This window comes from Scardinius erythrophthalmus (assembly GCF_964197995.2).
Source record: "Scardinius erythrophthalmus genome assembly, chromosome: 3".
NCBI classification, from domain to species: Eukaryota; Metazoa; Chordata; class Actinopteri; order Cypriniformes; family Leuciscidae; genus Scardinius; species Scardinius erythrophthalmus.
This window is the reverse complement of record NC_138223.1, coordinates 15660552-15673247: the sequence shown is the minus strand read 5'-3', so window position 1 is coordinate 15673247 and position 12696 is coordinate 15660552. Positions and strand designations below refer to the sequence as shown.

General features: G+C 35.5%; 1 protein-coding gene across 1 annotated transcript; it reads left to right on the top strand.

The window, feature by feature from the left end:
* Positions 1-8948: 8948 nt before the first annotated feature.
* On the top strand, positions 8949-11404 carry apela (apelin receptor early endogenous ligand; the record flags this gene model as incomplete). Its single annotated transcript, XM_081360403.1, has 2 exons — positions 8949-9042; positions 11316-11404. The coding sequence occupies 2 exons, from the start codon at positions 8949-8951 to the stop codon at positions 11402-11404; spliced, it is 183 nt and encodes a 60-aa protein (XP_081216529.1).
* Positions 11405-12696: the final 1292 nt, after the last annotated feature.

The window sequence follows — 12696 nt, the reverse complement described above, 5'->3', positions numbered from 1 at the left end:
GTTCACCAGGAGCAGTTTCCATGTTTCATTATTGTTAGTATTGTGTATTCACCATGGTTACTGTCGTTTCCATATTAACCCCAAAATGCCACTTTATTTTTCTTTGTGTTATTTTTTCTTTGTGTTATTTTTTATATTTTTAAATGACTGTAGTGGCTCATACCAACATTGTATTAACAAAAACTAGTTTGGGACTGCTATTTAATCGCTTTAGCATAGGCCTAATGTTTATTTATTAGTATAGTCTTTACTTTTTGCTCTCACTTTGCGGAAAAAAATATCGGGATATAGCCTATATCGTATATCGATATTCAGCCTAAATATATCGGGATATGACTTTTGGTCCATATCGCCCAGCCCTAATTGCACTTGTCTAACAAAAACGGGTTCAACTAGTTTCAAATGTGACGTGGCATTCTTGGTTTGTTCTCTTCTTATAACTAAGGCAGTGAAGATATCAAAGAAAGACTTGAGGAGCCACTCATCGTCTAGTCTACCAGCAGGCCCCCTTCAAGACTGATGTCATGCAACGTGGTCAATCCAGGTCAGGATCAAATATGATGAGTTGTGCTGTACACATAACTTGGCCAGTATGCTGCTACCTTTATTGCGCTTGAAACCTCATCACCTGGACTGGATCCGGCTGCTAACTCAGGTAAACAATAAAGACAGCAAGTGTATGTCTGTAGGTATACCTTAAGTATGAGTGGGTTTAACGTTGACACGGTTTATAGCCAGCAGTAAGGAAGCAGGAAGAAGTGGACTTTGATTGCTCTGTGTGAGAAGCTTGTAAAAGTATCTAACGCACAAGCATGTTTCATACTGTGTGTGGTATAAATGGAATGAGGTTTGATTGGTTGAATCCTGTTGAAAGCAAGCAAAACAAGGTATTTAAATCAATTTTTCTCTCTCTACAAGGCCCTAAGGCCCTATAAAAGAAAATGCTGACTTCAAAAGAATAAATTTTGCATGCTATGCAATAACTAATTAAAAGTCTATGAAATAGACGTTTTTTTATGATGATGACACCATTTTTATTAGTGATATATTGATATACTGTTACAGATAATATATTTAATACGTTTTTAGCTTTATATTTTCAGTCTTATTTTTATTTAGTTTGAGTAATTTTGTTGTGCTTTTCAAATTTGTATTAGTTTTTGTTTTTTAATGTCCATATAGTTATTTTTAAATTAATTTATTGCAGTTTTAGTCATTTTAATACATCAAGTTAACTAAATGAAAATGATGCCAAGGCACCTAGATGAAATAAAAATATTTTATTTTATATTATAGTAAAGTGTAAGTAAAACATTTTATGGTTATTTTATGGTTGACATTTTATGGTTAACATTTATGGTTATTAAAAATAACCCTGGATAACACTGTAATTTAAGTTTTGGGATTTTCATATCAAAAAGTTATGATCTTCATGTAATAGGCTATTTTGTACCAAATTTGTAAATTTTACTAATCATGACCCTGCAATACAAGCATTATCTCTTTGCATTAATTTGTAGGTTTTTTTTAGCTCTACCTTCTAAGGCTCGCTTTATTCATCAACACAACTACACATCTAAATGTAGTTTATTGATTCTGAGTACATGCAGCTTGTTAATGGATTTTCCCTGTTCAATCAATCTTGCATTTAAGTTTTAAAGGCCCTGCATATCGCAGTTGCTTCAATTTTTCACACTTATTTTTTTTCTACATTCACTTTTAAAACCTTTTTGAGAGAAATAATGAACTGCTTATTGCTCTGTAATCATATTTTATATAATGCCTTTGTCTCTCTCTTTCTCTGTGTGTTTAGGGGTGGAAGTGTGTGTGTTATGGATCTTCTATTTTCTGGATTTGAGTTGGTCTTCATCATCATTGCTTTTACTATCATGTGCTTATTTGGCCTGGCTGCAGTCTACACATATAATACAGACCATCAAGGTAAACACTTTATTTATCCAAACACACACAAAGAAATTGACTAAATCAAAATGTCACCTAAAGTCTATACGTGTGTCCCATAGATGACTACACTCAGACCGAACAGAAGATAACACAACAAAAGAACAACTCAAAGAAAAAAAGAGGTGTCACCAAAGCCAATCAAGAGATACCATGAGCACATTTCATAGACATACAGAATCTTTCTGTTGGTGTTCATTGGATAAAAGGCCTGGCTCACCATATGCAGTTAATCAGCAGACAAACTGTGTCTGAAGATCTCAGAGACTGAAAATAGACTTCAGTTTACCCTCAAGACACATGCGATTTCTCTCAGCTGTTTCTGATTGGCTTGAATGTATGACCCCAGTAAGTAATTAACCAGTAAAGAAAGGTAAAGAGGATTTATTGAAATCGAAACCCCACCCCTTTCCCACATCTAAATCTGCTTAACATTTGTAATGATTTAAAAACTTTCTGGTGGAGTCTTAATTTTATTTTATTTTTTTTACACATTATGCTTTTTGGGCAAACTTTATCTAAAGTGGGTGAAGGTAACTCATGGCAGTTAAAATAGGAAAATATATTGCTGAATGTATTTTGTGAAAAAATATATATTATATTATATATAATATTTTTATTTAATGCCTTTTTAGTTGTAATTTATTTATTTATTTTTTACACAAAAAAAATGTATATATTTCAAAATAAAAATGAGAATATTGTCTCATACACATGTTGGGTTTCCATGTTTTATGAGGACTTTCCATAGACATAATGATTTTTATTCTGTACAAACTGTATATATTATATGATTTAACCCTAAACCTACTCCTAAACACAACCTCACAGAAAACTTTCTGCATTTATATATATATATTAAAAAAAAAAATCATTATTTAGTTTTAACAGTTTTATTGCTCCCTGTAGTGCTCCCTGTAGAACATTTTATGTGTTTTAAAATATATTTGAACCATACCATAGTCTAAACTAGTCAACTATGCTGTTTGCAACTTATATTTACTCCCTGTTTCAAATATATTTTGGCCAGTAATAAAATATCATTTTCAGTATGGAAGAGTTGCGCTGAAAATTTCTACAAAATTGTTGGTTCAGGTAATATGAGCCATTACTGTGCCCTTAAGCTAGGCAGTTAACACCACTGTGCTGCAGGACAACTACCCCTGTAATTAGTCTTGTGTAAGTCACTATAGATATAAAGATCTGCTAACTAACTGCTAACTCTGGATTATGGCCATTGAAGGATCTTGAAAATGACATTCCTATATGCACTTAATCTTAAAATGTTTACATGACATTAAAATCCACTCATCTAGATTACATTGTCTCAAATTATAGGCCTATATGGAAAGTGAGGTTACATAGTGTCTAGTTTCATGACCATGTGCTCTTCTTGTTACTACAAGATGCTGCAGGTCAATTTCAAGTGTAACACTTGAGAACAGTTAGAAAGGAAATAAAATTCACAATATATAATTCTGATATTTAAATCATACTGTGTTGAGTTCCATACAGTTAATTAACATTTACTGATAAAACTGACATACTGCATAAAAGTAATTTCGGTTGTGAAATGAAAACAGAATACGGGGCGCCCTCTACTGGTAAAAATAAATTGGTTAGCAATTTTTTTTAATTCTCTGTATATTGTCTATTTACTTGAAAAAGCCAACCATGCAGGCTCTGATTCTAAAGCCTTTCTTACAAATTAGTTGTATTCTTACTTTTCCTTAACAGTGGTATTCTTTCATGCAACAAAATACAGACATTCAGTGACCAATTTAAGACAAAATATGAAAAGGGCCTACAACCTTACCAAAAGAGACATTTTCTCTTCTTTGGTCTACAGCTTTTTAAAATGTTTGTATTTTTAAAAAGGGAACTGTATATAGTATATATATATATACACACACATACACACACAAATATATATGAGGAGCCTACATGGGTACGTTGGAGGAAGGGAGTATGTTGGGGGAGTAGTTTGGGTATGCGCTTCCTGGCAGTAACTACTTGGAGTTGTAAACTTCAGAAGGGGGTATTGTCTCAGTGTGTGTGTGTGTGTGTGTGTGTGTTGTAAAGGGAGGGTAGTAATCTAGTTTTGGAGGAAGAAAGGTTATGGGGAATGCCACTCTTATCTGCTATTGCAACAGTCAACAAAGCCCCACACTGATAACACTTCCTGTTACACTGAACCAATATTATACAAACGCACTTGGCACAAACAATCACACTCTCACTTTGAACTCAGCGCTGGGCCAAAAGAAAAAAACTAATTTCTATTCAGTTAAAGAATCTTAACTATTTTTCAAATATCCTCATTATAATCTAATAATATAATACATTTATAAATAGAATTAGACACATTGACACCATAACTTTCTCTGGAAAAAATAGATTTTTAGATCAAGTAAATGATGTACCACAAGTGAAGTACCACATTTTATTAGTTCAAATAGGCCTGCTTTCATTCAATTTCATTCATTCATCATTTTTTAAAGTACCTGAACACCTTTTTTTTTTTTTGTACAGTGTTGTTCAGGGGCACATCAGTATTTTCTTCAGAATTTTAAAAGACACCAAAGTCTCTCACTTCCCTTCCAAACTTTTTTTATGTGTGTCTATCTGCTGATTGACACATCATGTGCTCTTGCTCCTGAAAGATGGACTCGACCTCTGCCTGCTGGGACAGGGGTGTTTTTAAGGTCAGTGTGTGTGTGTAAAGATCAAGCAGCACGTTCCATATGAAAATTCTTCCTCTGTTCTGCAGAGATTCAACAGTCAACATTTACAATTTTACATGTAACATGTCTACCTTTTTATATGCTACTTGTTGCTTTATCTGTGATATAAATTAAAACTTTTTTTTTTTTTACTTTTTTTTAAAATTAGAATAGAATGAATGAATAGAATGAGGCATTTATATAGCGCTTTCATATGTACTACTGTACACCCAAAGCGCTTTACAATCATATCAGGGGTCTCTCCTCAACCACCACCAATGTAAAATTACATTTTAAGGCATCTAAATTTCTTCCTCAGGATTGTGTGTGTGTGTCGGTACAGCGGGTGGAGTCAGTAACACACGTCTCTAAGCAGAGGGATTATTTGAGGAGGCAGGTTAATCCAAGTAATGACATCTAATCCCCAATAAAGCAAACGTTACGACACACACACACACAGTCACAGACATACACCCACCCAGACCATGCTGCGTCTGTGATTTCATTACGAGTCAACGAGCAAACTGACCCCAACATCTTCGCCAAGCCTGTGTTTTCATGCATGCGCTCTAGGTATCAGTCTCCATGGATGCCAGGTGGCTCCGAATAAGAATGCTACTTCATTAGCATATTTAAAACTGAGGGAATAATTGGCAGGGGGCAATGTGAATCACCAGGGAGAATTAAAAGACATACACACAGAATGCATGGCACTGGTGAGGAACATTTTTGCAAACGCTATAAAGCAATAAATAAGGGTATCTGCACACACATCAATAGATATGCACACACACTCGCATGGGGTCAAATAAAGCTGGTCTTTGGACTGAAGTACCGGGCTGTCCACCTCGTCCATTAGTTACATGCTGGGTTCTAATCCTAATTGACATGAAAAAAGGCTCAGAGGATGTGTAGTCACACACACAGACACACACATGGTTGGCACAAATGGATTTTTAATAAGGATGGGCAGCATCCACGACAGCTGCACTATATCAGACCAACCTAAAACGCACACTAAAACTCCATGACAGGCCCAGTATATCAAAGACGAATTGAGATAAATGGTCACACTCATGAGAAAGGTCAAAGAGTGGACACACATATGGCTCACACACTCGGTTTGCACACATATGCACTTCATTATGGACACAAACACACACTTACACTCCAAGAGGTCAACTAAGGCACACTCGCACACTTATTATCTCTCTCTCTGCACACTTTATTAGGTGACTTTTTAGTATTATTTATTCACTATTAGTTTTTATTCATATTTTGAAATAGCTTTATTTTAAATTGTATTAAAAAATTTTGGGTAATTTTGTGATTTTTTTTTTTCACACACAAATACACTGTTTGGATTTAAATAGTAAAATGCTTAAGAGTCTTGGATCATTATTGCAGCAATTATTATGTTTCTAGCAATGTTGTATGTTAGACAACAGTTCTAACAGTAAATTGATGTGTGTAGCTTTTTATTTCTTAAACAGTCATGTAGAAAGACACATTTCGGTCATATTCCAGGATGACAATGTCAAGATTCATCAGGCTGAAATTGTGAAAGAATGTTTGTGAGGGAGCATGAATAATCATTTTCACACATGAATTGGCACCTCTGAATCCAGACCTTAAATTCATTGAAAGTCTTTGGGATGTGCTGAAGGAGACTTTACAGAGTGCTTGACTCTTGCATTGTCAATACAAGAAAATCGATGCACCTCTTGATGGAAATAACATCACAACATTTATTTCCATCAAGAGGTGCATACAATTTTTGGTCAAGATCTTATATTGACAATGCAAAAGTTAAGCACTTTGTAAAATCTACTCCAGCACATTGCATTTTCCTGTTACTTGCAAAGGCAACATTTCTAATGTTCATTTACTTTAAGTTTTCCATCTACTATTTATATTTTATTTCAGCTTTATTTCAATTAGCAAAACCCTACTTAACTCACATAAATACTCCCACAAACGATCTGATATTTACTGTCATTTGTTTGCTTGATGGAGCTGCTATGTTATTTGCATATTGTACTAGTTTTACGCATTGTCTTGCACAGCCAAGCCATTCGCGACTCCGGCTCATTATAACGCACATGCGCACAGAGACACATGGGGTATCTGTAAATCTAATAACATTACCATACTGGACCCATAACACACTAGGGTGTCTGTCCAGTTTAGTTTCATGACTGAACAATAGCATGCACACAAAGAAAAGCCATTCTGAGCTAAAACTCACTCTTTCTGTCCATTAGAAAGTGACTCTTCTATTATTCAGTCGGTTTTAGGGTAAATAGTCTTTGCAACTTTGTCTCCAACAAAAAAATTCCACATTTGTACTTGAGCACAAGGGAGCATATATACATCATTCAATGCGATGTTTACATGCAAATGACACAGGGGTGTTCCTGAATTAACACTGGCTCCATTTAAATCCTAGCTTAACCCCTAAACTATATTTATCTTTTGTGTGATGAATTTTAATTCTAATGCTCCGCCATTATGAGTTGTTTTTTTGCTCCATTTTTTGGTTTTATGCCATTTTATGCCTGCAAAAGTCAAGCCAATGAGTATTAGACCATGTAAATCTATACTTTTGATGAAGAAGGTGAACATTAGCTTTAACAGTCTTTGGCCAGTGTGTAAGTGTGTGTCAGGCTGGCTCTCCTGTTGTGAGGTTTTGTTCTAGGTAGTGAAGTACAATAGTAGCTCATTAGTAAAGAGAGAGCTCATAGATCCAACAGCTACACTATAATCAGCACTTCACAGCTCGTTCACACACACACACACACACACACACACACACACACACACACACACACACACACACACACACACACACACACACACACACACAAACACACACTTAACTGACCAGGCCAGGCCAGCCAATAATTCACACACCTCTTTGACCAGTGCTAATCTCTAACCAAAAACATACACACTCAACAGCACATATATTATCACCATGTAAATATATTTTTTTTAATCCACATACACTGCTGTGCACTTATTTGTACTTTTGTATATTTTTGTTGGCATAATATTTGTAAATTTGATGTAAAAAAAAAATAGCATTGTTTTCTATACTTGTCTGAATTCTAATATTTGTTTAAACGTTTAAACAATGCTTAAATAATTATTAAAATTATTAAAAAATAAATCTATCTATCTATCTATCTATCTATCTATCTATCTATCTATCTATCTATCTATCTATCTATCTATCTATCTATCTATCTATCTATCTATCTATCTATCTATCTATCTATCTATCTATCTATCTATCTATCTATCTATCTACCTAAATTACTGTTACATTTTTAAAGTACAATCAACATGGCTATTTAAGTTATTTCAACTTAAATTACATTAAAATGACTTTAAAAATGAGTTGAGTCTTGTATAACTTACAAAAAGAATTGCTTTACTTATTTTGATGAGTTAAAGTAATGTATGTTGTTATAACTTATTGGTCATATCATTTCTACAGTCTATCTATCTATCTATCTATCTATCTATCTATCTATCTATCTATCTATCTATCTATCTATCTATCTATCTATCTATCTATCTATCTATCTATCTATCTATCTATCTATCTATCTATCTATCAATTCTTAATATTTGGGCAAAATTCATGTAAAAAAAGAAGCAGACTAGAGACTTTTGGACTCATGTACACCACAAATAAATTTTAAGTATAATTTCCAAACACTTATTTCAAGCTATGTGTGTTTTGGGGGGTCCTTTCAGCTGCCAGCTTTCTTACCTAATTCATGTGGAGTCAATATGTGCAATGCAAAGTGTGTGTGTGCAAAGTGTGTGTGTGATGTCCCATGTCCCCACCCAGTTTTAGGTCTTCCATACCCCTCCTTCTGTTGTACCCTCTCCTCCCCCTTTCTCTTGTCTGTATAAAGAGGGGGTGAAGCTATATTGCCTCGACTGGACATTCCCACTCATCAGGTCATCTATCTAGCTAGCCTATCCATCCCTCTGAGGAGAGAGAAGAAAGTGAATATCGCTATCTGAAACTTTGGAAAAGTTGGAGAGCATGAAAACTGACTGCAGCTGCGCATCCACTTAAAAACTGAATCTTATATGAGCTCCGAGAAGAAGAAAAAATACTGAGACCGAAAGACACATCAAAGGATTTCTACAGTCCGTTATCGGCATATTCACAGAATTTGCCCTCGAAGGTACCGGACACATCTGAGGACACTCGGGTCTGCGCGAGCCTCACACAGCATCACCATGAGATTCTTCCATCCTCTGTATCTCCTTCTGCTGCTGCTGCTGACAGTTCTGTTCATCACCAGCGCCGAGAAACAAGGTATCACAAGACCTGGTTTTTGGGGTAAAGAATATATTAATTCGGCTAATTGAAATATTTGAATATCGACAAAAATGATGTTATGCAAAAAAAGTCTGTTGTGTGGTGTAGCACTGGATCAAAACACTTGCTGGCTGATGTAGCCTACCTGCAATTTTAAGTTTCTAACTTATACGATTTTAGCTCAGAATATTATGTCAAATTTATTTAATTAGATCCCTATTAATTAAAGGAAATCATATTTAGTATTGAATCACGTGATTCTGTTGAAATAATAACTTCGCACTGAATGAATTTGAATCACCGTACCCGACTGAAGCCACAGCAAAAATACCCTAAACAATTTACCCGAGCTGTGAGTTTGTGGTCTAAATTAGGCAGTTTTATAGTGAAATTGTGGCCAAAAAAAAAAAAACTTAAATTGCGTACATCACGCAAATAATAATAATATTTATGATAGATTCAAAAGCAAATGACTCTTATGAACAGGTTATTTTAACGGTTTGAATCAGTCTGACGAATTGCTCCCCCTCAGAGCGGTTACTGAATCAACTTCGATTTACTTTGGTCTATTCAACTGAGTTATCGTCTCGAAATAAAGTTTTGTGTACTGAAGGTTTGTAAAACAAATAGGCCAATCGTTAGTGACTTGTTCACGGGGAGTAGTTAAAGACAAATTACTTTTTAAAATACATTTTAATCTAAACGCATTATAGGCTGTAACATTTTGAATAGCCTAGGCCTATTCGGGTATACCTGAACGTTTGTAGCCTATAGCCTAGGCTAAACCTCACAAACTGTTTACCCATTCACCCAATACCGCGAGTCACTATGGATAAACGTCACCTCATTAGCAAACCAAGATCTTGTTGGCATATTTAGGTCTGTCCTGGTTAGTGGTCTGTGCGCAGTCATGGCTGATTTAGGGTCACTGCTTTGAGTGGATTTTAAGTGGCGCTTGACGCTTCTGAAAAGTTCAGTCTTAACTCCAGAAATGAGCTTGGGTTTCACTAAGCCCACACTTGACCCTTGACTTGAAAATAAATGTGTGTTTTTTTTTCCTGTGTTTTGTACAATTCTATACTAAATAGGACTATATGAATATATTTTACACTTGAATATAGCAAAGTTGTAAATAAACCGCAATTACGCACGAGACCAATTTATTTGTCTACTGTTTTGGTAGTTTTGCTTTTATCTAAACGCTGAGGCATAGCCTATTCCTATAACTAAATGTAATTTAGCCTACGTGTATAGTGGCTACACACTCTAATCTCCCGCTGCTGTGGCGGCTATGCGCAATTAATCTGGTGCCCGTGGGCGATCAAGCACCAGCGTTCATTGTTAGTCATGATGTTTAGCACAATAGGTATAATGCATTAGCATAGGGTGACTGCGGTGAAAGAGAGAAAGAGAGGGAGGTACATGGAGTTCGCATATCTTTAGTCAAAGGCAGATATAAAAGCGCCCGGTTCTCCTCCCGTGCGCACCGTGCCATTGTCCTTGCGCCTCTGGGAGAGAATCTAATAGCTGCTTATGGAGGGAAGTGACATGAGCGTTATCACAAGACCTCTGATTGTTATATTGCCTTCCAGATTGTTTGTTACCAACTGGGGAGACCATTCATTTTGATTTTATTTCAGGTAACACCCCAAACTGGGGAGAGTGGGGTGGGGAGGTGGGGGGTGGGGAGTAGCCTACATCTCCCCAACCCCCCAAAATATAAAATTGTCAATATTGAAAAAAAAAAACTGTTGATCTCTCTTTAACATAGAAGATTCACACAGAACTACATTGAACTAACCCAGCCAACAAAACATGTTCTAAGAACATTTTTATTACGTTCCCGTTAAGTTATGAAAACTTTATTTCTGAATGTTCAAAACGTCATTTTTTATATTTAATTATTATTATTTTTTTGTTATGTGAACATTAAGAGAACATTCCATTTTGCAAACATTATGGGAGTGTTACTTTTAAATGTTTTCTCAACATTCTGAAACAATTAGGTAGGCCTAGGAACATTACAAAATGTTAGACGAAAATCCAACTAATATGTTTCAGAAAAAAAAAACAGTTCATGAATGATAACATGAATTTTGTGCTAACGTTTTGAGAACATTATTAAAAGCAAGATAACTTTGAACGAATAAGGCTGCTTTGAAACAATCTGTATTGTTATATAGCTCTATATAAATAAATGCGACTTGACTTGACATGAGATATACAGTAACTCAAGGTTAATAGTTCATAGCCCTGACAAGTGTTTTATTTTCCTCCCTTTCCAGATTTTCTCAACCTGAGGCGGAAATATCGCAGACACCACTGCCCAAAGAAGCGTTGTCTACCTCTTCACTCCAGAGTACCATTCCCTTGAGGTGAGTCTTTAGTTCACATGCAGGCTGTTTATTCCCTTTTATTACTCTGAGGAATGGGCAAATATTGAAAAAGAGTTATCAAAGGGGAGCATCATTAGCAAATCCAAATTCTGACATTCCTAGCATGTATTTGCTGACAAATAATCGTGAAATACCTTGAATTTACTTTTGTGACTCCTTGACAACACAAACTGATTCTTGACTAACAAGTGCGTGCACTTCATTTGAGAATGGTGTTTACCTCTCCATTGTGATCTGTGGGTTTGTGTTCTGGAGAAAAGACGGCCAGATTAATTAACAAAGCGCCTGTCGGATCTCTAGCGGCCCTAAGCCACAACTGAAACAGACGGAGGTACTTTGGGTTAAATACCCTGTACTAAATGAGCTGGGACATTATTGGATTTTTATAGCTGTGTGACTTTCTCTCGGACCGGGAGTAAACACAAACACTCCACACCCACCCACACATACACACACACACACACAAAAGAGTGGAAACCTACATAGCCACACAGAGACACACAGACAGATGAGAAAAGCCCTACCCCCATAAATTCAACCCATTTTAACTATCTGCCACACACACTGTAAAACTTGGGTGGGACGCCTAGTAATGCCAGTCCTCAGAAACACCTGGTGGCCTTTTCAGTGAAGGGAGAATAATAATGGTTTAGCAATAGAATTTAAAAGACAGAATTGAAGGGAAAAATGAATATAACTATAAAAAACAGGCTTAAACTGTTTTTGTGATCATCAATTGTTTGATCATTAATTAATAAAAAAAAATTTCAATGTTTCAAATTTTAGGTTGTTGTATTTCTTAGGTTTTTAGTGAAAGCCTAAGCAAGGACAAAAGCGAATTAGTGCAAATTAGATATCAGCTAGAAGCATACAGAACATCTGAGGCTCAGTACTGTGAAATAGGCTGATGTTATTATGTATTGTCCCTGTTAAATAAAACATCAGATAAAATAAAATATATAAAATAAAAGTAGTCAGACTAAAGAGAAAATACTAAACGAGGATTATCAAATATTAAATACCATAAATGCAAAAGGGGGTCATAAGGTGGTACAGGGGTGAATGAAGTTTGTGTGTGAGGTCATGGGGAGAAAATGTCTCCTCAAAGACAGCAATTTCCGAAATCCTTGTCCCTGAAAATGTTTTGGTCCCAATGAGGAAAACAGCTGATAAAAAAAATAAAAAATAAAATGCAGAACGTTTTCTGTGATGGGTAGACTTAGGGGACAGAATATACAGTTTGTACAGTATAAACATCATTATGTCTATG